Source organism: Hyperolius riggenbachi, chromosome 2 (genome assembly GCF_040937935.1).
Source record: "Hyperolius riggenbachi isolate aHypRig1 chromosome 2, aHypRig1.pri, whole genome shotgun sequence".
Classification (NCBI taxonomy): domain Eukaryota; kingdom Metazoa; phylum Chordata; class Amphibia; order Anura; family Hyperoliidae; genus Hyperolius; species Hyperolius riggenbachi.
The window spans coordinates 422102278-422126736 of NC_090647.1; the positions used below are offsets into that span (position 1 = coordinate 422102278).

The 24459-nt window shown below is 38.8% G+C and overlaps 1 protein-coding gene across 1 annotated transcript in view; it reads left to right on the forward strand.

Annotated features, from left to right (window-relative positions):
- ANOS1 (anosmin 1) overlaps positions 1 to 21320 on the forward strand; it is a 258928-nt gene extending 237608 nt beyond the window's left edge. Inside the window, exons 12-14 of the mRNA XM_068269910.1 lie at positions 6511 to 6731; positions 8683 to 8821; positions 16199 to 21320. Of these exons, the coding sequence (XP_068126011.1) occupies positions 6511 to 6731; positions 8683 to 8821; positions 16199 to 16257 (419 nt within the window). The 3' untranslated portion in view covers positions 16258 to 21320. The remainder of the gene's footprint in view (positions 1 to 6510; positions 6732 to 8682; positions 8822 to 16198) is intronic.
- Positions 21321 to 24459: the final 3139 nt, after the last annotated feature.

A 24459-nucleotide genomic window follows, 5' to 3' on the forward strand; every position in this document is an offset into this window, starting at 1 on the left:
TCTGTGCAACTCTGAGCTTGAGCTCCCTCCATAGGTTTTCTATTGGATTAAGGTACGGAGACTGACTAGGCCACTCCATGACCTTAATGTGCTTCTTCTTGAGCCACTCCTTTGTTGCCTTTGCTGTATGTTTTGGGTCATTGTCATGCTGGAACACCCATCCACGACCCATTTTCAGTTTCCTGGCAGAGGGAAGGAGGTTGTCGTTCAGGATTTCACGATACATGGCTCCGTCCATTTTCCCGTTAATGCGATTAAGTTGTCCTGTGCCCTTAGCAGAAAAACACCCCCAAAGCAAAATGTTTCCACCCCCATGCTTGACGGTGGGGACGGTGTTTTGGGGGTCATAGGCAGCATTTTTCTTCCTCCAAACACAGCGAGATGAGTTAATGCCAAAGAGCTCTATTTTGGTCTCATTAGACCACAGCACCTTCTCCCAGTCACTCACAGAATCATTCAGGTGTTCATTGGCAAACTTCAGACGGGCCTGCACATGTGCCTTCTTGAGCAGGGGGACCTTGCGAGCCCTGCAGGATTTTAATCCATTGCGGTGTAATGTGTTTCCAATGGTTTTCTTGGTGACTGGTCCCTGCTAATTTGAGGTCATTCACTAACTCCTCCCGTGTAGTTCTAGGATGCTTTTTCACCTTTCTCAGAACCATTGACACCCCACGAGGTGAGATCTTGCGTGGAGCCCCAGAGTGAGGTCGATTGATGGTCATTTTGTGCTCCTTCCATTTTCGAACAATCGCACCAACAGTTGTCACCTTCTCTCCTAGCTTCTTGCTAATGGTTTTGTAGCCCATTCCAGCCTTGTGCAGGTCTACAATTTTGTCTCTGACATCCTTGGACAGCTCTTTGGTCTTTCCCATGTTGGAGAGTTTGGAGTCTGCTTGATTGATTGATTCTGTGGACAGGTGTCTTTTATACAGGTGACTAGTTAAGACAGGTGTCCTTAATGAGGGTGACTAATTGAGTAGAAGTGTCTAACCACTCTGTGGGAGCCAGAACTCTTAATGGTTGGTAGGGGTTCAAAAACTTATTTCACTCAATGAAATGCAAATCAGTTGCTATCTTTTATTTAAGGTTATTTTTTCGATTTTCCTTTTGATGTGCTATCTGCCACTGTTAAAATAAACCTACCATTGAAATGATACTGTTCTGAGACTTTTCATTTCTTTGTCATTGGACAAACTTACAAAATCAGTGAGGGGTCAAATAATTATTTCCTCCACTGTATGTCTCTACCAGCTTTGCACATCTAGAGACTGAAATCCTTGCCCATTCTTCTTTGCAAAACAGCTCCAACTCAGTCAGATTAGATGGACAGCGTTTGTGAACAGCAGTTTTCAGATCTTGCCACAGATTTTCGATTGGATTTAGATCTGGACTTTGACTGGGCCATTCTAACACATAGATATGTTTTGTTTTAAACCATTCCATTGTTGCCCTGGCTTTATGTTTAGGGTAATTGTCCTGCTGGAAGGTGAACCTCCGCCCCAGTCTCAAGCCTTTTGCAGTCTCCAAGAGGTTTTCTTCCAAGTTTGCCCTGTATTTGGCTCCATCCATCTTCTCATCAACTCTGACCAGCTTCCCTGTCCCTGCTGAAGAGATGCACCACCCGAGCATGATGCTGCCACTACCATATTTGACAGTGGGTATGGTGTGTTCAGAGTGATGTGCAGTGTTAGTTTTCTGCCACACATAGTGTTTTGCATTTTGGCCAAAAAGTTCCATTTTGGTCTTGTCTGACCAGAGCACCTTCTTCCACATGGTTGCTGTGTCCCCCTCATGGCTTGTGGCAAACTGCAAACGGGGCTTCTTATGCTTTCTGTTAACAATGCCTTTCTTCTTGCCACTCTTCCATAAAGGCCACCTTTGTACAGTGCATGACTAATAGTTGTCCTATGGACAAAGTCTCCCACCTGAGCTGTAGATCTCTACAGTTCGTCCAGAGTCACCATGGGCCTCTTGACTGCATTTCTGATCAGCGCTCTCCTTGTTCGGCCTGTGAGTTTAGGTGGATGGCCTTGTCTTGGTAGGTTTACAGTTGTGCCATACTCCTTCCATTTCTGAATGATCGCTTGAACAGTGCTCCGTGGGATGTTCAAGGCTTTGGAAATCTTTTTGTAGCCTAAGCCTGCTTTCAATTTCTCAATAACTTGATCCCTGACCTGTCTACTGTGTTCTTTGGACGTCATGGTGTTGTTGCTCCCAATATTCTCTAAGACAACCTCTGAGGCCCTCACAGAGCACCTGTATTTGTACTGACATTAGATCACACACAGGTGCACTCTAATTAGTCATTAGCACTCATCAGGCAATGTCTATAGGTAACTGACTGCACTCAGATCAAAGGGGGCCGAATAATTATGCACACACCACTTTGCAGTTATTTTTTTGTAAAAAATGTTTGGAATCATGTATGATTTTCGTTCCACTTCTCATGTGTACACCACTTTGTGTTGGTCTTTTATGTGGAATTCCAATAAAATTGATTCATTTTTGTGGCAGTAATATGACAAAATGTGGAAAACTTCATGGGGCCGAATACTTTTGCAACCCACTGTGTGTATATATATATATATATATACATATATATATATATATATATATATATACATATATATATATATATATATATGTACTTAGTGGATCACTAATCAACACAAAATCTGGCCAGAGCCAGATGGACATCAACTTTAATAAGTTTATTCTATTTTCTGGATGGTGGATCCACTCAACAAACCGGTTAAAGATTCCTTGAATGCCTATTTTCTGCCTAATGCTTTACTTTCTTCCTTTTGTCATCCCTGATTTGAATAATAGTAGAATAATCAAAGTTATATACTGTGTTTTTTGGAATTTAAGATGCTCTGGCATGTAAGAGGCACCACAATCCTCTTCCCCTGGCTCTGGGTCTTGCATCTTCCGCGATCCTCTTTTGCATCATCCTCTCTTTCAGGCAGCATGCTCCTCTTCAGTGGCATGTGTGGCCCCCGACACACGTGCAACACTAGTGTATAGGGACAAAGTGTATGAAGGTAACGGTATGGTGGACCCATCTGTTCTGCACAGTTGCAGGCAGCCGGGGACCTTGCCTACCACTGCCACTGGAGAGGAGTGCACTGCCAGGATAAGAGGATGGGAGAAGGCATGCAGGAGAGGATCGTGGAAGATGCAAGACCCAGAGCCAGGGGGAGAGGATCCTGCTGGCAGGAGCAGGTAAAGTATAGCAAAAGTATAGCGAAAGCTTCCCTGGGCACGCTGCATTAATTGTTTTGTATCTTTGGAATGTAAGACGCACCCCATTTTTCTCCTCGAATTTTGGGGCAAAAAAGTGCGTCTTATATTTTGAAGAATGCGGTTTTTTTGGTTTAATTGTGAAATTATGTTCCTTGGATCTGTCACATTTTTATATGGGATTCTGAAGGAATATTTTGCTAATAAGGTAATTTTATAATTTCTGAAAATCTGTGTGAGTGTTCCAAAGAGTGGAGGGTGCTTAGGTAGGTGCTCTATGAGCATTTCTATCTCACCCGCAGCAAACTAGTTGGGTATAGGGACCCACTCACCTCATACAAAACAGTATATCTATAGTAAATAAAAACCAGTTGCACTGGGTCTATGATATAACGTATACCAATTTACCAATAATAGGTAATAATCAATTCAGTAAAAAATATCTATAGATTTATTCATATAATATATAAAAAATATAAAACAGCAACTGTCATATAAATTATGCAATTTATATGACAGTTGATGTTTTATATTTTTTATATATTATATGAATAAATCTATAGATATTTTTTACTGAATTGATTACTACCTATTATTGGTAAATTGGTATACGTTATATCATAGACCCAGTGCAACTGGTTTTTATTTACTATAGATAAACTGTGTGAGTGTTGTCCAGCCTGGTGCTTTAAATGGACTGACACCTCATTTAAGCTGTATGGAAGTGCGACCTGGAAACCACATTTCATTATACAGCTAAGTGTTAGGCATGAGATTAGGCATGCCTAACACATTACGTTGATCATTTTTCTGATATTATCCGGAGCCTACCTAAAAGGAACGAACCTCACCTGGTCCTTATGTAGCAGAGGACTAAGATACATGTTGAGTCTGCACACTAGTATAGAGATGAGCAGCACCTTATAATCATGGTTAAGAATGGGACTGGGGTGGTAATTTTAAGTAAAAGAGGATCTTTGGATTCTTTAGGTATAACTGTTATGTAGGAGGCTAGAAGAAATTCACGAATTACATTGTTCCTTTGAAAAATTGAGCTGTACAGCTTCTTAGGATATGGAGATAGCAAGTTAGCAAAATACATATATATAGCTATATATATATATATAATCGGACATTTGTGTGTGTATGTGTTTGTGTATGTATGTGTGTATGTGCCGCAATCACTCGAGAATGCCTTGACCAATTCCAATGAAAGTTGGTATACAGATCCCTTACTACCTGGGAAGATATGTTCAGGGGTTCTCATGCCCCCCACTGCACACCTGGGTGTATCTACACACAGCCAATAATATTTTACACATTCACGCCATTGTAAAAAATGTAAAAGGCTGTCATTCTTACAGTAATAAAGCCAGAGTCCCCAAACGTGGCACAGTTGGTCACTTGGTGACCACGGTAAAAAAAATTGTAAGAAAGTGGGCGGAGCATAAAAAAGCCAATCACATTTCAGCAATTCGTTTTCAATGGAAATATTTAAACTGCTGCCATTCTTACATTGGTAATGGCAGAAGCCTCAATCCTGGTACAGTCTGTCACTGGGTGACTGAGGTTCAAATTCAGAAAAGGGGTAGAGCCACAAACAGCCAATCACTTTTTTTATTGATTTCAATGGGAACATTGAAACTGCTTAAAGTCTTACATTATCCGTGCCAAGGAACACTGCACTCACAAACATCTTCATTTAGGGACTGTGTGTCAAGGTTTTAAAAACTGTCATTGTGAAATGCCAACCATGTTTGCAGGTTCCTCTGGGACATGTTAACCAGAAGTGTAAAAGGTGTGTATTTTTTACTTAAGTGATTCTGCTACATAGCAATGTTATAGGAGAGGAAGCAAATCTGTCTTTCACTGTGGATGCCTGTTGCACTTTCAGGTGTATCCAAGTATGTACAGGTCTTGCAAAAGATCCACAGGAACATGTGGCTAAGTCAGTGTTCCTCAACCTTGTCCCCAAGGCCCACCAACAGTGCATGTTTTATGGAAATCCACAGAGGTAGTAAATTAGCTCTGCTGAGACACTGATTACCTCACCTGTAAATGTTTGTGGTTTTCTGCAAAACATGTACTGTTGGTGGGAACAGGGTTGGGGAACTCTGGGCTAAGTAGTTCACTCACTTTGCAGTGTTATAGTCCAAGGATTGCATGCTATCACAATGCTTGCAAGGGTTTCTCCTGTGTAATCCTGTCTCCTGCGTAAAAACTGTATTCATTTTCTAAATGAAAAAAGTGAATTTTTTAAATATATCAATATTAATGTTTTTAGGCAATGATCTGTGTTGAAGGTGAATATGTGACAAGCAATATATCAAACAATTGATCATGTGAAGGCTCAACTGAAAGGTGTGATCATGGTGAAGGAAACTTATCCATTTACTCATAATTAATTTTCACATACAGTTGTTTTCCTATTCAAACAGTAATAATACATTTTAATGTAGCAATACCCTTAAAACAAAGCAGAGAGAACATTTGCTTCCCCCTCCACACAAACACGCACACACACAACCACCACATGAGTGCCTGACTTGAATCCTTGTGCAGATCACTTGATACTCCTCCCTGTATTGCCTGATGAAGCGGGATTGAGCCTGCGAAATGCGTTGCAAATTTTTTTGGGGAGTTTCTAATAAATGTGTTTGACTGTCTGAATCGCAGTCGTTGTCGTATCTGCTTGAGGGAGGTAAGACCACCACTTCCTCCTTCATTTTTGCTATTTGAGTTGGTTTTTAAGCTCATTTAATCTAATTGTATACTTTTGGCACCTCTGTTCATTGTATACAACCACATGAGTTACATTCACTTTAAATGTTGCACTTTTGCTTTCACAGGGACTCCTTACCATAGTAAAATCAGTTTTGGGTGAACAGGAACATCTTTTCTTCACCTCCCACCTTCACACATCCTTTCTGCTAATAAGCTACAGTTCTGGTTAAATCCAGTATGTTTGATGCTTCTAGATAGTTACTTTGATTGATTGTGGTGGAAGGATGGATGGACATGAGTGGGAGCAGTATGCAGTCGATCATTGCATAGCTTTGTGCTGCTATTTCCTGTGGATGTGTGTTTGATATTAAGCAGTATTTCCGCTAAAATCTAGTTTATGATCTACTTGTGCAAGGTGGTAGACTAAGAGATTTCATCCCACAACACTGTAAGACTATGAAATGAAATAATTTATTTTGTTGATTCACTTTAGTTTGACAGATAAGATCTTTCTGACAGCATTTATTCATTTCTTGTTTACAGGACAAGTTGTCTCCAAAGTGTTGGCAAAACCTGAGAACCTGTCAGCTTCCTTTAATGTGGAGGAGGGAAACATCACTGGACATTTTTCATGGAAACTTTCTAAAGTAAATCTTCACCAGCCTATGACAGGATTCCAAGTTACATGGGCAGAAGTCACAACAGAAAGCCGGCAAAACAGTCTACCAAACAGTATCATTTCCCAGTCACAGATATTGCCAGCGGTAAGATATAACGCTTTGCTTATTTTTAGATCCAACAGAATTATCTTTCACTTTTCAAAGTTAGTCATACACTATGACATGTGGCAAATTATTGAAATCTACTGGATGTTTATGATTTAACATCTGCCCCATTTAATATTTTATCAGATCTCGTGCACACTGTTGTCACCAGATGCTTTGGACTGCCTGATGTAATTCAAAACTCCTGCCTTGCTTGTGTACCACATCACATGTTGATATCCCCTTTTCCTTCTTTACTGCAATCTGGCAACATCAATCGACAGTTAGAAAGACCATTTGCCATCAATGTTTGATTGACAAATGATTGCGCATCAATCGAGCGGGAACTCATTTTTACTAGGGTGTTTTTAGATTTAACATTTATTCTATTAAACATGTCTAAAAGTATATGCCTTTTTTAAAAGATACTGTTATATGATATATACAATATGTTTTTGCCAAGAGTAAAGGATGTATATAGATGTATATGGATGTCAAAGCAGCATAAGTATTAATATATTTAATAAGGTGATGAGTTATTGCAGTTTAAAGTGACACTTAAGTCATCCCAAAAAAATGAGTTTTACTCACCTGGGGCTTCTACCAGCTCCCTGCAGCCATCTTTTGCCCTCGTAGTCTCGATCAGATGCTCCTCTCCACCGCTGGCAGCCACTTCCGTTTTCGATGACAGGCCCGACAAGCCTGGAAACGCGAGTGATTCTTCATGTTCCTGGCCACAATAGCGCCCTCTATACTGCTATTGCGGCCAGGAACATGAAGAGTCAGACATGTGGCCAGGCCTGTCCCTGAAAATGGAAGTGGCAGCCGGCGGGGGACAGGAGCATCTGATCGAGACTACGAGGGCACAGGATGGCTGCAGGGGGCTGGTAGAAGCCCCAGGTGAGTAAAACTCATTTGTTTTGGGTGACTTAAGCATCCCTTTAAGTCTGCCTACATAAATATCAACATATAATGTAACTTTATGCAATACATTGATTATTATATATTTTGAGAGATTGAGGTTGGTAGTCATAAATGTATGCAGTTGAGAAGAGGGCCCGTGCGTTTTTGGACTTGCATCCTTAATGTAAGGGGATACTGGGCAGAATAGGTAAGGAAGATTACAGTGCCTGGAGTTAATAGCACATACAGTAGTTTGGCAACTAAAGTCTTGTGGAACACGGGCTGTGAGTAATGAGAGAGAGAATTAGAAACACTAAAAAAAAAATTAATCAGAGGTTAGTGTCTCAAATGCTAGTAAACTGCATGGTTACCAGTAGTGTAGAATAGTCAATCATGTCTTAAATGAGAGAAAATAGAGAAGCAAGATAAAGCTTCCTTGATATTTTTGGAGGTCCTTGGTTAAGAGTTATTTTTGGCAGAATAGGGGCTAATGAGGGTCAGAGGTTGAGGTAGAAATGAAGAAAAGAGTAGGATTTTTATGCTATGGGAGGTAAAAAGAGGAGCAATGGCACAATAACTGCTAAATAAAGAAGGCTTGTGGAAAGGTTTCTTCAGAATAGGAAGTAGAATTGCATAATTGCATGCTTTGAAGCAGAGGTAGATACTGCAAGGTATAAGTTTAATCAAAGCAATGTTTTAAAGTTTGTTAAAGTGGACTACAGCAAGTTAGAAAGTTGTAAAGGATTTAGAGAAATCCCCTTCTGGATACAACACTCTGCAAATAAAGACTTTTATCACAGGTAAAGCCACACATTTTAGGAAATAAGGAATCCCTCTTGCAGCAAAGGTCACCATCTCCAAGCATGTGCCCTTAGCCACCTTTATCTCAAGCAACCATATTTTTTTTTCTATAATGTAAAACCATTATAAATAGACCAATAGATTTTTTTTTTTAGAACTAAATGTAGTAGAGGTAGAACTTAAAGTAGCAAACTGATACACTGAAGCTAATATTCGTGTGTATTTAACATAACTGTCTTACCCACAGGATCATTATGTTCTGACTGTCCATAATCTTAGACCCTCAATGCTCTACCGACTTGAAGTCCAAGTCTTAACGACAGTGGGAGAAGGTCCAGCAACTATAAAAACCTTTCGAACACCAGATGTACCACCATTACCTCGCCGTAAGTGAATTTTAATTTACAATTTTATATGAATTTAACTCTTTAAAAATATGAAAAGCTTTTAGATTTGAAAAAAAAAGACTCTTTAACTACAAACTGTGTACATCTTAAACCTTGCGCCAGTTATTTTTTTCAAAAGCTACAGGACAGTGCCAGCTATGTTTGTATTCTACTGTATTTATTAAATGTCTTGCCCAAATCTACATGTACCAAAGTCAAAATTAGTCAGTAGGGTTGTTATTAAGGTGCAAATAAATTTGAAATGTTTGATAATTATGCCAATTATTAGCATAAAGAATTATACTAATTTATTTTGAAAATCAAAATGGACTAATCAAATCTTAAGGTAAAAGCACTTGTCCATATTTAAGCTGCATATTTTTTTTAGATTTTCAGTAACATTTGCATATTTTTACACCAACTTAGAATTATTTGCATATTGTAAATAAAGTAGAAAACTGTACTACATGCCTTTTAGATATCTGTGGCAAAGGAATATGGAGACACAAAAATGCCTATCAATATCTGATGCAGGCGGAAGTAGTTTTGTATTATAAAGCTTTTAGACCTCCGTGGCATATGGATGCAAAAACATAAAGCACCTATAGACCATGTTCCCTTTAATACTAGCCTGTTTTCATTGTGTTGAGTTACTTGTTTTTACAGCAGGATAACACTAAAGCAATAAAAGTTTATGGAACATTTTTAATACCTGATGTGGTACGATGCAATGCCCTGGAAGTATTGCATCTGACGCAAACGCATCAGCGCATTATGGGTCAGCATCTGCATTGATGTGTGTTGACCGGAAGTCATTTAAGTCATGTAATTCAATGGCGCTGCAGATATTTTAAACTGTTTTACGTTTACGTTGTGGTGTGCATGCGTGGAAGTCTATTTTTTCAATACACTTCTTTGCAATTCATATTTCGGCCACAAGAAGTGAGCTCTGGTGAGCCTCACTTATAGTCTGCCAAAAATTACATTACCATGCAACCATGTAGGTGTATGCAAAGCCTGTTTTTAGCGTTGCGGTGCAATGCGATCAACCGATCGCAACCAAAACGCAGGCTGCAAATGTGAAACCGGCTAAGGGTTAATGATATATATAGTAACTAAGGATGAGTAAAATCCTAAAACACTACTCTGTCATAATTCTGGCAGGAAATTTAAAAACTTTGATGGCACTTTCCATGTGGAATGGTTTGCAGTGTATGGAGAACGATATTTTGTCCTTTAGACTGCTCTAAATCTTCCAATAAGGGTGTAAGTCTTTTCTGTATCACCATGCTGACGTCTGTGTCAATAATACAGCTCATAGCTGCATTGTACAACAAAAGTGATTAACCACTTCACCACTGAGGGGTTTTACCCCCTGACCACCAGAGCAATTTTCACCTTTCAGTGCTCCTTCCATTCATTCGTCTATAACTTTATCATAACTTATCACAATGAAATGAACTATATCTTGTTTTTTCCGCCACCAATTAGGCTTTCTTTAGGTGGGACATTATGCCAAGAATTATTTTATTCTAAATGTGTTTTAATGGGAAAATAGGAAAAATGTGGGGAAAAAAATTAATTATTTTTCAGTTTCCGGCCATTATAGTTTTTAAATAATGCATGCTACTGTAATTAAAACCCATGAAATGTATGTGCCCTTTTGTCCCGGTTATAAAACCGTTTAAATTATGTCCCTATCACAATGTTTGGCGCCAATATTTTATTTGGAAATAAAGGTGCATTTTTTTCAGTTTTGTGTCCATCCCTAATTACAAGCCCATAGTTTATAAAGTAACAGTGTTATACCCTCTTGACGTAAATATTTAAAAAGTTCAGTCCATAAGGTAACTATTTATGTATTTTTTTTAATTGTAAATTTTTTAACTTTTTTTTTTAATTACAAAAAAAAATAGGGAGTGTGGGAGGTAATGAGTTAATTTTTAATGTAAAACTAATTTATTTCTATGTAAAAAATGTTAAGGGTGTAGTTTTACTGTTTGGCCACAAGATGGCAACAGTAACTTTTTGTTTATTGCGACCTGCGAGCGTCCTTCCGGAAGCTCGCAGGAAGTACAAGGAGGCTGTGAGTGTTTGTTTTTTCTCACAATGATCGCGCTGCCCATAGGAGAGCAGCGGATCATTGTGGGGCTTAGATCAACGAACGGGAATGGATTTTCCCGTTCATTGATCTTCGGGCGAGCGGGCGGCGGCGTGTTTACTAGTGGCGGGCGGCGTGTTTACGAGCGGGAGCGCGGGCAGCAGCGGGAGTGCGCAAAGTACGGATTTCTCGGTCCCTGGGGGTTAAAGGATGGAAAAAGGGACGGAGAAATCCGTAAGGGCGGGGGTAAAGTGGTTAATATATTAAAGAGGACCTGAGGTGGGTTCTAAGAATCCTATTAGCACACAGAGGCTTGGTCTGCATATAATGCCCAGCCTTAGTTGCTATACTGTTTCCCCCAGCCCCCCCTGAGCTCTGCTGTCCCCCATAAATCAAATGCAGTGCTACCGACACACAGCATGTCGATAGCAGGCTGTTTACCTTTTCCCAGTCTCTCTCGCCTCTCCCACACCTCCTCTATATCTCCACTCCCCGCCTGCATCCCTTCCCTCCAAGCAACGGGGAGGGAAGGGACGCAGGCGGGAAGCGGCGGCATAGAGGAGGCCAGGGAGCGGCGAGAGTGACAGTGCAAATGTAAACACCCTGCTAGCGATGTCGCTAGCATGGCGTTTGATTTATGGGGGACAGCAGAGCTCAGGGGGGGCCTAGGGGGAGCCAGTACAGCAACAGAGGCTGGGCATTATATGCAGACCCAGTCTCTGTGTGCTAATAGGATTCTTAGAACCCACCTCGGGTTCTCTTTAACCACTTAAGCCCAACTGGACGAGATTTCTCGTCCAGTTGGGCTGCGCGCACTCCCGCGGGTCACGCGCGCTCCCGCGGGCCCCCCCGTGCGCGCCCCCGCTGCTGCCCGTTAGCCCACCGATCAGTGAAAGGGATTATAAATCCCTTTCGCTGATCGGACCCCCCCGGAGAAAAGCCGACAGCGTCTCTTCAGACGCTGCAGCTTTTCTGAGCTCTGGGCTCCTTTCTTCTGCCTGGGAGCGAGATCGATCGCTCCCAAGACTTTTTGATTCTGGCCATCTTGTGGCCAAATAGCAAATTGCACCTAAAAAGAAAAATTTTTACAAATAAACATATAAATATATTAAAAAAAAAACCCTGTTTACCTCCCACACCAAAAAATACCCACATACAAGTTTAAATTAAAAAAAAAAAAATTACAATAATAAAAAAAAAAAAAAAAAACATAAATAGTTACCTAAGGGTCTGAACTTTTTAAATATGCATGTCAAAGGAGTATATCAATATGATTTAATAAATTATGGGCTTCTAAACAGTGATGGACGCAAAACGGAAAAAATGCACCTTTATTTCCAAATAAAATATTGTCGCCATACATTGTGATAGGGACATAATTTTAATGGTGAAATACCCGGGGCATATGGGCAAATACAATACGTGAGTTTTAATTATGGAGGCATGTATTATTTTAAAACTATAATGGCTGAAAACTGAGAAATAATGATTTTTTTCCATTTTTTTCTTATTCTTCCTGTTAAAATGCATTTACAGTAAAGTGTCTCTTAGCAAAATATACCACCCACAGAAAGCCTAATTGGTGGCGGAAAAAACAAGATATAGATCAATTAATTGTGATGAGTAGTGATAAAGTTATTGGCAAATGAATGGGGGGTGAAAGTTGCTCGGATGTAAAAAAATTTCAACCCTTCGGGCTTAAGTGGTTAAATATTCCTAGGGTCCAAAGATCCTTTATTGGTGTATTTCTTTTGAGAAGGGAAGATATTAATCATAATCCCACTAAGGGGAAAATGCAGATTTTTCTGTGGAAGCAGTACCATGGAATCTACCCACACGCCCCTAATAGTGACATCTAGTAATGACTGTTCGCTACAGAGAAGCAGGAAAACTGAGATTTCTCAAGATCATCCTCTGTGCCCACTGAGACGCAAAGGGCCCAATCCAATTCCTTTTTTCTTGTAAGTCCTACAAGAACTAGATGATATTTTCACATTATAATAATGCCTTTTACCTTCCCGCGGTTCGATTACTGCTGGAATTCTGTGCAAAAAGTGATTCAATTAATTTTCATTACATTTTTCCCTGTAACTTACCAAAATATGTCAAGCAAGGGTCTAATATACATTTTGAGTATCATGAAAGTTTCAATAAAAAATAAATTAGAAAAAAAATTTAAAATTTCACTTTCTGTCAGGCCACAATTTCCCCACTCTTCAGCTTTTTCGGCAGAAAACATGGAATTTTTTACATCCTTTTTTTGTTAAAATTTTCTTTTGTATGCAAATTTATTTATGCAGTTTTCCAGGGCATGCAAAAAAAAGAACCCTGCCTTACAAATGCAAGGCAGGTTAAGCCACAAGCATGCAAGAAAATATTCAGAATCATTTTGACAATACTTTTTCACATACTTTTTAGTACTTTTTCAATTGCAGAGTGCAAACGTTATTTTAACCAGAATATTAAAAGAGTATGTCCTAGGAGGAAACATAGGAGAAAAAATAAATTGGATAAAGCCCAAAGTGGTTTATTTTATCTTGGCTATTGTGGCAACAGTACGCTGCGGTGTTTATATCTGTACTGGTGGTCTGTGTCCAGCATTGACCTCTAGAAGAACTAAGAAAACTGCATCCATGATGGAGCAGAGTGACATGGCATCAATGACCTCAACATTCCACTTAACAATTCTGGTGGTCTGCAATATTAAAACTGTTATCTTCCATGATTTTGAACAAGATGTTCTGCTGATAACAACTACCCCCAATTGCCTATGTTTTCAAAATATACCCAAACTGGTAATCAAGGAAAAGGTAGCCAACATCATCTATGCAAGTGTTGACACCTCTGTGTCTCTGTATTGTTAAGAATCCCAGACTCCAACGTAATTATACTTATGTAAAAATATTGGCTGAGGTGAGGATGGCTGATTATGGTAACATGAGATAAAATTCCCAACACCCTCTCCCCCTTCCAACCACATTCCTAAAGCTAAGTATTAGTGAGGGCACAACATTCCAAGTTTCTTCTGGACAAGGGAAGAAATGTATGTGAATGTTTTCCTGCATGCATTTGTGTTCTGGGAATTAATGAAGAAGAACATTCAAAGCTCACCATGTTACAGTACAGTGAGTGAAGTTTCACTAAACTGGATAAAATTATTTTCGCGGACATTCAAATTTACCCATAACCTTGGCTGTTTCTTTTTTTTATGTTACTATGAGTTAAAAGTATTTTAATGTTCTTTCAGCTCAGGCTTGTATGCATGGCCCGTACGGTTTCTCTATACGCCAGCTGTACATCTGTGTGTAGATCACGTTGTGCTAGACACCTATATGTTTGTGATTAAGGGAGATGACAAGAATCTGGCACGTACATCTTTGGCCTGCTCTTTTTTTGATGACAGTCTGGACAGTGATAACATTTGTATCTTACTATACCATGATTGGTTTTGGCAACAGCATGAAGCTATGTGATTTATTTCACCTACTGAACTGTATGCTATATATTTTCTCTACATGCTATTCACCATAGGAACCCATATTATCTTATTTTTTGTGTAGGATTTTCTAGAAAGATTCTACAAAGATTTCAGAGTAACTTTTGACCTTAGTCACAGAACACAAAATAGTTTGGTTAGTGGTGAGTGGATGTACCATTATCATGCACAGCTGCACAAAAACTGTGGTGTAATTGGCAATTAAGACCAAAACAGTGTTTGTTGTTACATTCTTTTCTCAGTTTACATTCTTTGCTGGGTAAAGAGTACACTGTGCAACCAAGCCTGAATGATTGATACTAAAAACCACCTTTAATCTTTTCTCTATTTTCCCCACCATTTGACATTTTGTTTGTTTTCAACTGCTTTGAAAGAGGTTGTTTGGGGCATGGCGAGTGCTGGTGAAACTTCATAGAGCATTTAAATATTGTTTATATTAAACTCTACCTGTTTTCCAATGTTTATTATACTGTATGTATATTCTCAGATTTCCTATTTCTGTTATATACTTTAGAGTTTAAACTGTCCTGTTTTAACATTGTTGCAAAGGCAATTTCTATCTAGTTAAGCATTTCTATACATTTCTGGTGTGACACTAGATATTCTAGAGGATTATTTGCTTAATCTTTAGGCACTCTGCATCATATTTCTTTATCCCTGAGTGGGTAGGAGTCAGGAGACTCAGGACTCATGTCTGAAAAAGCGTGTGCATGGTGGGTTAAATGACCATGTAAAACCTAGTACACACCATGCAATATTCACTCCAGATCCTACTTGAGTAAGAGATGTGATCGATATTCAGATCTGTCATTGATCATTTACAGAAGAAGGCTAGTGTACACACGTATGCAATTTTTTTTCATTATTTCTATAAATTTTCCATTTGGATGTCATTATCCGAGAGAAAAAATGGTAACAGAATCATACATATACATGGAACAATGGCTGGTATTTTGGTTAATATTTTTCAGCATTTCTGATCTACTTCGGATCAAGAAAGAGATTGATTTTGAGCTTGGGGTTGGTCACTGGCAATCCATAGGCGGTTTATTTTTTCCAGTCATTTGCTTAATTGGAAATAAGATCCGAAGTGAAAATTACATAGTGTGTACCAGGCCTTAAAATAAAAGTGTGGCCACTGTGTTGAAGTCATGCATTGTTGAGAGAGTTTTTGAACACACAAAAGTGATTATCTGCAAATTCCTTTTGTTTTAAAAGAAACTGTAACTTATAAAGTACAATTATCAAAAATACCACTCAAATATTGTCACCACACATTATACTAGGTATATACTAGGGATATAATTTAAATGTTGTAGTTGCTTGCCAAGTCAAATGCGCAAGTAAAATGTGTGGGTTTTTTTTGTCTATAGTATCACCTTTTATTTTTAAACTATATTGGCTGAAAACTGAGAGATAATTATTTTTTTCCCCGCATTTTTCCTATTTTCCCATTAAAACACATTTAGAAAAAAATAATTCTTGGCATAATGTCCCACCTAAAGAAATGCAAAATAAATTATTTCTTAGCAAAAAAAAACAAAACAAAACAAAACAAAACAGCCCAAGATAGCCTAAAAAAATATTTTAGGTGTGAAAAGTAGTAGTAAAGGTATTGCTGAATAATGGGAGGAGCGTGAAATGTGAAAATTGCTCTGGTTTTAAGGGAAAATAACCTGTGGTGGGTAAGTGGTTAAAATGTACCAAAAATACTAGCAAGCCTTTCCTTTAGATAGATCATTGTGTTTGGGAAACTCATTTTTTTTTCTTTCTCCTCTAGGGCCTCATGTGAAACAGCATCATGCTCATCACTTTAAGCCATCTACAGATACAATTTGAAAACTGTTTACAACAGATTTACATAGAAAGAACTTTGCATGATATGAAACCCACATAGAATGACAATGCCTAATTTTCATGAAGATGTATTAATTTTGAAACAAGCATTTTCTGCATTTGTATGTCCTGGACCTTCAGTGTGGCTCCTTCACAAGTCCCAGTATGCAATGTGTAGCATATATTGAAGGATAGAGTTCAGCTACTTGCGCTTGTTGTGTATTTCACATAGATTGTAAAACAAGTGCTTTGTATGGCACTACTTCATTTTTCTGTGTATCACTTACGCTTTGTAGCTAATGATCTGTGAATATTATATATTGTACATACAGCTTAAGTATAAAATCATAAAATAATTATTGATGAAACCAGAGGCCAGTATAAACAGGGAAAGCAATAATGTACTCAAAAGACAGATTTGATTAATGTACACCTGTCATAAATGAGAAATGGATGCAGCCACTGCTGGTTTACTTGTTAAAAAAAAGTTAGTGTGCTGCCTATAATGTTGCTCTTCTAACGATAATACATTCTAAGTCACTCAGCATGAACAAGTATGCAGATTGGGTATCTTGTCTGCTGTTTTTGTGTCACATTTTTGTTGCAGGTAAATTACCCCTAGGGTATCACATAATCAGAGTCTTAACAGTACAGGCAGAGGACTACCATTCTCCTACCACTCTCAGAATGAGGCCTGCAATGAAGGCCTCCATGTTTCTTTGATGACACTCAGTTTAACAGTCAGTTAAGCATATTCAGCTCTTTAGGACACAACAGCATTTACACTAGGTGACTTCATTCAAAAGAATGTCTTTTGAGAAGAGTAACGTCTGCCTAGAATGGCATATCTGTGTATAGTTTTATATTCAGTGTTTGCAATTTTCGATTTAAAAAAAATTGTGAAAATGCATCATAGTCAAAGAAAACAAATTTAGGTACTTTTCCGTTAGCCGGGCGCATCCACTAGGTGGTGTTAATTACTATTCCCCCTCCAGGCCGCCATGGATAGTAGGGAAAGATGTAATTCTGGTGGAGTTTTATCGCCACCTAGTGGATGCGCCCGACTAACGGAAAAGTACCCAAATTTATCTTTCTGATGCGAAAATTCTCCAAAAGGCGGAAAATCGTTATTTTAACCCCGAAAAGTGCAAAACATGCGAACTTATTGCAAAATAATTTTCGATAACATTTTCACTCTAAAGTCGAATTTTACATTATATTCATTAAATATATGTGAAAAGAATATCAGCATATTCTATGTCCATCTTCTGCTATTGTTTATTTGAATTGCAGAGAAAAATGTGGACTCCATTTAGAATTTTTTTCTCATGTTGGAGATCATGGAAATAATTAGTAGTCATTAAAACAGCCTGGATTTGTAAAAGAAATAAAAAATAAAATGTGGAAAATATTTGGTCTGACATGGCTTACCTTAAAGAAATACTATCAATACCAAGTGTTCTAAAATGGCAATGTACAAATAATGTCTAAGTAGCTGTGTAAACATTTTCCTACTTTTCATGTTAAATATCAGAGGCAAAAGCTGTAATTTATTGAGGGTAGGATGTAGCTATATTGGGACAAATCAATTGCAGAAGGGGTGTCTGCTTCAATGCACAGCCAGAGTTGCATATGAGACTACAGAAAGCAAATATCAAACATATCAAACTCAGAAAGCAAAAACAGTATGAAAAGCTGTTACAATTAGTTCTATTTCCTCTGCTCTCTTCAGACACTTCAGTCTGAAACACAGGACACAGAAGCTGCAGCTGTTCTCTCTGTCACACACAGAGTTACACATAGAGTTAACTGATTAAGTGTGAGGGGAATTTCCCCTCTCCTCATGGCTCAGTCTGCCGTCAGTTTTGGTGTCAGTAAAGTGTGAAAGTATTTTGATAACAGTAAACAAAGAGGTTGCTACTAAAATGTATACACCAGTACTTAGCAGCACTTCCCAAACAATTCCTGTGTCAACTGAAAAAAATATGTGAATCGATAGTATTCCTTTAAGTCAGGGCAGCAAAGTTAAGATTGCTGAGAGGTTAATGAACAATGATTGTGTGATCACAGTCCCATGCACCAGCCTACAGTAATAATAAATCCAGGCCAGGTTTCCAAGATCACTTATTTACTCAATGATCTTCTAGAACACACAAACAATAATCAGGATCTTCAGCTCATTCTTCAAAACATTAACTACAGTGGGAATTTGCAAGTTGAAGATTATTTAGGCCCTTTAAACACAATAATTGGGACCCTAAAACTCTAATATGTGAGAACACGTTTAATGCTTAAAACACAATAATTGCTTAAACTTCAGTGTGCAAAAAGAAGTGGTCAGTATGACCACGTATAGCCATATTTTATTGCCATATTTCATTAAGGTGCCTATATAGTTCACATCTGCTAGACAACGTTAACCATGATAACAGATCTGAAATGCATATCAGCTTTAATTTGGACTTGTAAATTGTTATAGTTATATTGCAGTAAAAAATGATCACCATGTGATGCTTTATAAATCATACATTTCAAAACATTTTGAAAAGGTTTTATGTGTTATGCTAGGTAGATTACAATTTATATAACTATACAATTGGTAACTGTCTTACTTAATTTCTTCCCAATGGCTTCTACATCTCTAACCAAAATGTGGCCATATAAAGATTTTTTTAACTTATTTCACACTATTGCAATTGCACACTAATTCAAATAATGCAATGCTTAAGAATTAATCAACTTGGTAGTTTATCTACTAGCAGAATTTATGTGTCTGTTATCTTATGTTTAGTTTTAGCTTTGCATTGTGGTAAGTGGCAGCACTACATTTGTTTGTTTGTATATGTATGTAAAATAAGGATTTTAAGGCAATTTCATCAAGTAAAAATAATATTAAGTATGGGATTATGCAAAATGTTAATGTGTATATGCTTGCTGGCATAACAGTTATTATTACTTTTTAATTACTTTACTCTCAATGTTATTTTTTATAAGTTGATTCAAAATGCTTTTTAAGTATTGAAAAATTCAGTATTTAATTATATTTGGCTAAGTTTCGTTTTGGCAATGGCAGAAATATTACACATTAGTGTTATATAATGTGAAATTTAAGTTGGCATCTGTGGTAAATTGTGATGCACATGTATGACTGTCATGCCAGTGGTGTTGAATTTCACTCTTGTAGGAACTGTTAAAGCATAATAATAAGCAGACAATAAATGCTAAATGCTAATACTTGAATTATTCAAGGACATTGGGGCAGCCTTGGCTAATTTAACCTCTAACACGCCATACCTATCATTGTGAATTGGTATATGTATTAAGAGGTCCCTTAACATTTTCTGTACTTTCTATTCAAAGTGGTGGTCTTTCCATTTGGATGGATAACCATTAACACATTAGTTAGCTTAATATTAAGTAAAAATGAAAACTGCATATTTATAGAATTAGGTAACTGGGAGATCTCTTGTTAAGTTTTTCAGATATTTTTGTTCTATAAAGTTTTACTTACAAGTATTTGCAAATAAAATGTAGTACATTTATGCATTTAAGTCTTTGGGCATGAGAAAGTTATATTTTCACAAAATTATGGATCATAATTATGATTACATGCAAAATTATTATTTTTTATGATTTTACATTGTAATTACGAATTTCATGAAAATTTAGCTCATCACTATTAACCTCCTAGCAAATGTTTAGTTTTGTGCTTCTTTGTTAGAATTGTAATTAGATTATGGTAATAGCCACTATTTCAAATCTTGGATGAGATCTTACAGGAAATACTTATTGGTCTATGCAATTCATGTTATGCAGTATGACTTTGTATTTTCTCACTTTTTAAACCAAGAAAATTTGATTTGTAAAAGTATGCAACCCTGCAAATCACACAAAAAATTGAGCTAAGTAGAGGTTATAAGCTGATACATGGGAAAAGGCTGGGATTGGCAGAAGAATTTAGAAGGATATAGGTTGTAAATTACAGTGAATATTTCATGTAAGTGCAGAGAAGGATTATCCTTACTCTATGTGCCATGATTTTAAAACTTTCACAAAGCAACAGGTGTACTTTCATACCACTGGTATGTAATACAAAGTCCGCAGGTAAAATTGAATCTTAAAGGGAACCTGAGAAGGGGAAGAAAAGCAATTTATACATACCTGGGCCTTCCTCCAGCTCCCTTCAGCCTGACCCGGCCCTTGCTGCTGTCCTCCGCCTTCTAGATCCTCCGTAATGGCTCCCATAAGTTTGGCCAGTTGGGACTTACTGTGCATGCGCCGCCCAGCCATGTGCACGCCTCCATGGCTGGGAGTGTTCTGCGCCTGTGCAGTATTACTGTGCAGGCGCAGAATGCTCTCTGCCACTAGAGTGGGATGGGGGAGTGCACACAGCTGCACTACACATGTGCCAACTTGCCCCAACTGGTCAAACTTACGGGAACCCTTACATAGGATCTAGAAGGCAGAGGACGGTGGCGAGGGAGTGATCAGGCTAAAGAAGCATGGATATAGCCCCAGGTATGAATACATTTTTTCTATCCCCATCTCAGATACATTTTAAGTATTGAATAAATGTGTGTAACGAAATTCTGTCATACTTCACTTACTTTTCTACTGTAAAAGTATTTTTTTTTCTTTTCTATTTATTTACCTTCAATTTGGTACCACATCTGTGTGTTTTAAGAAGTAGACAAGAAACATAGCTTGAAGACAAATTCTTCATACAGAATGACCATTTATACTGCATGTAGTAATATTAACAAATTATTTAATCTGTAAATTTACCTATGCCAGTGCTACATATAGCACGTTTATTTGTTTTGCATGTCCGCATTTATGTCATTAGATTTATTCAGTTGTTATGAGTTCCATCCAACAATTCCTGAACACATTTTGTATAAAATTGGGGTATCATAAAAACAGATTGTCTGTACAATGTTCACATCATGGTCATATTTATTTATATGTGTAAGAGAAAACTTTTTTTGTCCCAGGTTTACCTTTTTAAAACATAAAAAAAAAATGTAAAGATGAATTTGTAAAGAAATTTTTAAATGTAAATATCTTATGTTACCAATTGCCATGTTAGAATTTGTACATAATGTTTATGTAATAAACTATCCCTAAATGTAAAACGGTTGTGTGTTTTATTATGTGCCGGTGGAAATACTCATTGTTGAAAATAAGAAGGATTTTAACAATTTTAGTGACCATGCTGAGAGTCAAGCAAAAATGTACTGTATATAAGCATTGTACCTTAAGGTTTAAACTTGGAGAAATATATAGGATGCTATCGATAGCCTTCATGTACAAAAATGCTACTTGGCTGACTGACATAGCAATTTTTCACAGAATTGGCACCTCTCTGTATCTAGGTTATTTTGAATGTACACTGAAAAGAATATAAATAGAGTTAGCCAGGGAAATGTTCAGAAGGTTCGACATCTAGTGTTATTTAAATTACAGTCGTGTTATTTAAAATAAAGCTGGCCATACACTGGCCCGATTTGCCGCCGTTCGACAGCAGATTCGATCACTGGGATCGAATCTGCTGAAAATCGTTTGCGCTAAACAATGTAAACAAAGCGGATTATTTCCGCTTGTGTTTACATTTAGCCTGCGAGCCGCCATCGGCGGCCCGCAGGCTATTCACGGCTGCTTCCTGATTAATCAGCCTGCAGCTGGCGACGCAATACTGCGTCGCTGGTCCTGCAGCTGCCACTTTGCCGACGCACGGTATAAGCGTGCGGTCGGCAAGTGGTTAATAGTTTTCCAAAAGTATTGTATATGCCCAGCAGAATTTGAGTTTTGGTAGTTGGGAAAGTGCTTCCCTAAATTCTCTGTGTTCTATATGGGTTAATTACCATTAGAAATTTAGATTTCGCTGTAGCCTTGTTAACTCTGCCAATTCTGAATTGTTCCACTAATACTATTGATCAGACAAGAACAATAATGTAAATAAGGCAAAGTGAACACTAAACTTTCAGCCTAAGCTAAACTTTAATTCTAGCCTTCATAGTAATCCTAACAATAGTATCCTAATGTTACAGAAATAACAAAATATTTGCTTTATCTACATTCATTTCATACAGAAAATTAAGCCCAAAAAAGCCCCTATAACATTTTTATTGGTGACAAAGCAAATTGTCTATATTTATAGCATCAGCCTATAGGTCTGTTAACTGTAATCCTTTCCTCACTTATACCCAACATTGTAAGGTCAATACCATTAGTGTCCAAAACTCTGTATCAAGGCATATTTTAACCTGATTCAATTCTGAGCTATATGGGCCTTCAATATAAAAGACAATGCTAAAACAAAAAAAGTTGTGTAACATAAAAAAAGTATTATTTGCCTTTACTGCAAAAAAAGCAAAAAAAACATTTTTTCCCAGTTATATAAAGTGAAATCTATATTTAATAATATTCCCTTTTTTCTGTAATTTATTGTATAAACAAGAAGGCTGCAAAATGTTTAACCACTTCCCGACCGCCTAACGCACAGAGGCGGCTGGGAAGCGGACCCCACAAGGACCAGCTCATGCCCAAAGGCGGCGGTCCTTGTAGGGGCATGGGCGGAGCGATCGCGTCATCCGTGACGCGATCCCCTGCCGGCGCCTGTCTCCGCTCACCCGCCGCAACATCCCGCCGGCCATACGGAAGCGGCGGCGGGATGTTAACCCTACGATTGCCGCATACAAAGTGTATAATACACTTTGTAATGTTTACAAAGTGTATTATACAGGCTGCCTCCTGCCCTGGTGGTCCCAGTGTCCGAGGGACCACCAGGGCAGGCTGCAGCCACCCTAGTCTGCACCCAAGCACACTGATCCCCCCCCCCGTCCCCTGATCGCCCACAGCACCCCTCAGACCCCCCCCTGTCCACTCCCCAGACCCCTGTTTACACCCAATCACCCCCTAATCACCCATCAATCACTCCCTGGCACTATCTGTCAACGCTATTTTTTTTCTTTAACCCTAAACTGCCCCCTGGGGACTCCTGATCACCCCCCGGCCCCCACCCCTCAGATTCTCCCCTGACCCCCCCCTTTGTACTGTATACCTCTATCCCCCTGATCACCTGTCAATCGCCTGTCAATCACCCATCAATCACCCATCAATCACCCCCTGTCACTGCCACCCATCAATCAGCCCCTAACCTGCCCCTTGCGGGCAATCTGATCACCCACCCACACCAATAGATCACCCTCAGATCCGACGTCAGATCACCTCCCAAGTGCAGTGTTTACATCTGTTCTCTACCCTAAACACCCACTAATTACCCATCAATCACCCATCAATCACCCCCTATCACCACCTGTCACTGTTACCCATCAGATCAGACCCTAATCTGCCCCTTGCGGGCACCCAATCACCCGCCTACACGCTCAGATTGCCCTCAGACCCCCCCTTATCAATTCGCCAGTGCATTAGTTACATCTGTTCTTCCCTGTAATAACCCACTGATCACCTGTCAATCACCTGTCAATCACCCATCAATCACCCTCTGTCACTGCCACCCATCAATCACCTCCTGTCACCCCCTAGCGCACCTGCCCATCAGATCAGGCCCTAATTTGCCCCGTGTGGGCTCCTGATCACTCGGCCAAACCCTCAGATCCCCCTCAGACCCCCTTCCAATCACCTCCCCAGTGCATTGATTGCATCTATTTTCCCCTCTAACCACCCCCTGAGACACCCATCAATCACCTCCTGTCACCCCCCTAGCACTCCAATCCATCAGATCAGGCCTAATACAACCTGTCATCTAAAAGGCCACCCTGCTTATGACCGGTTCCACAAAATTCGCCCCCTCATACACCACCCGTCATCAAAATTTGCAGATGCTTATACCCCTGAACAGTCATTTGGTTTCCAGACTACTCACGGTTTTGGGCCCGTAAAATGCCAGGGCGGTATAGGAACCCCACAAGTGACCCCATTTTAGAAAAGACACCCCAATGTATTCTGTTAGGTGTATGACGAGTTCATAGAAGATTTTATTTTTTGTCAAAAGTTAGCGGAAATTTATTTTTATTGCTTTCTTTTCACAAAGTGTCATTTTTCACTAACTTGTGACAAAAGATAAAATCTTCTATGAACTCGCCATACACCTAACGGAATACCTTGGGGTGTCTTCTTTCTAAAATGGGGTCACTTGTGGGGTTCCTATACTGCCCTGGCATTTTAGGGGCCCTAAACCGT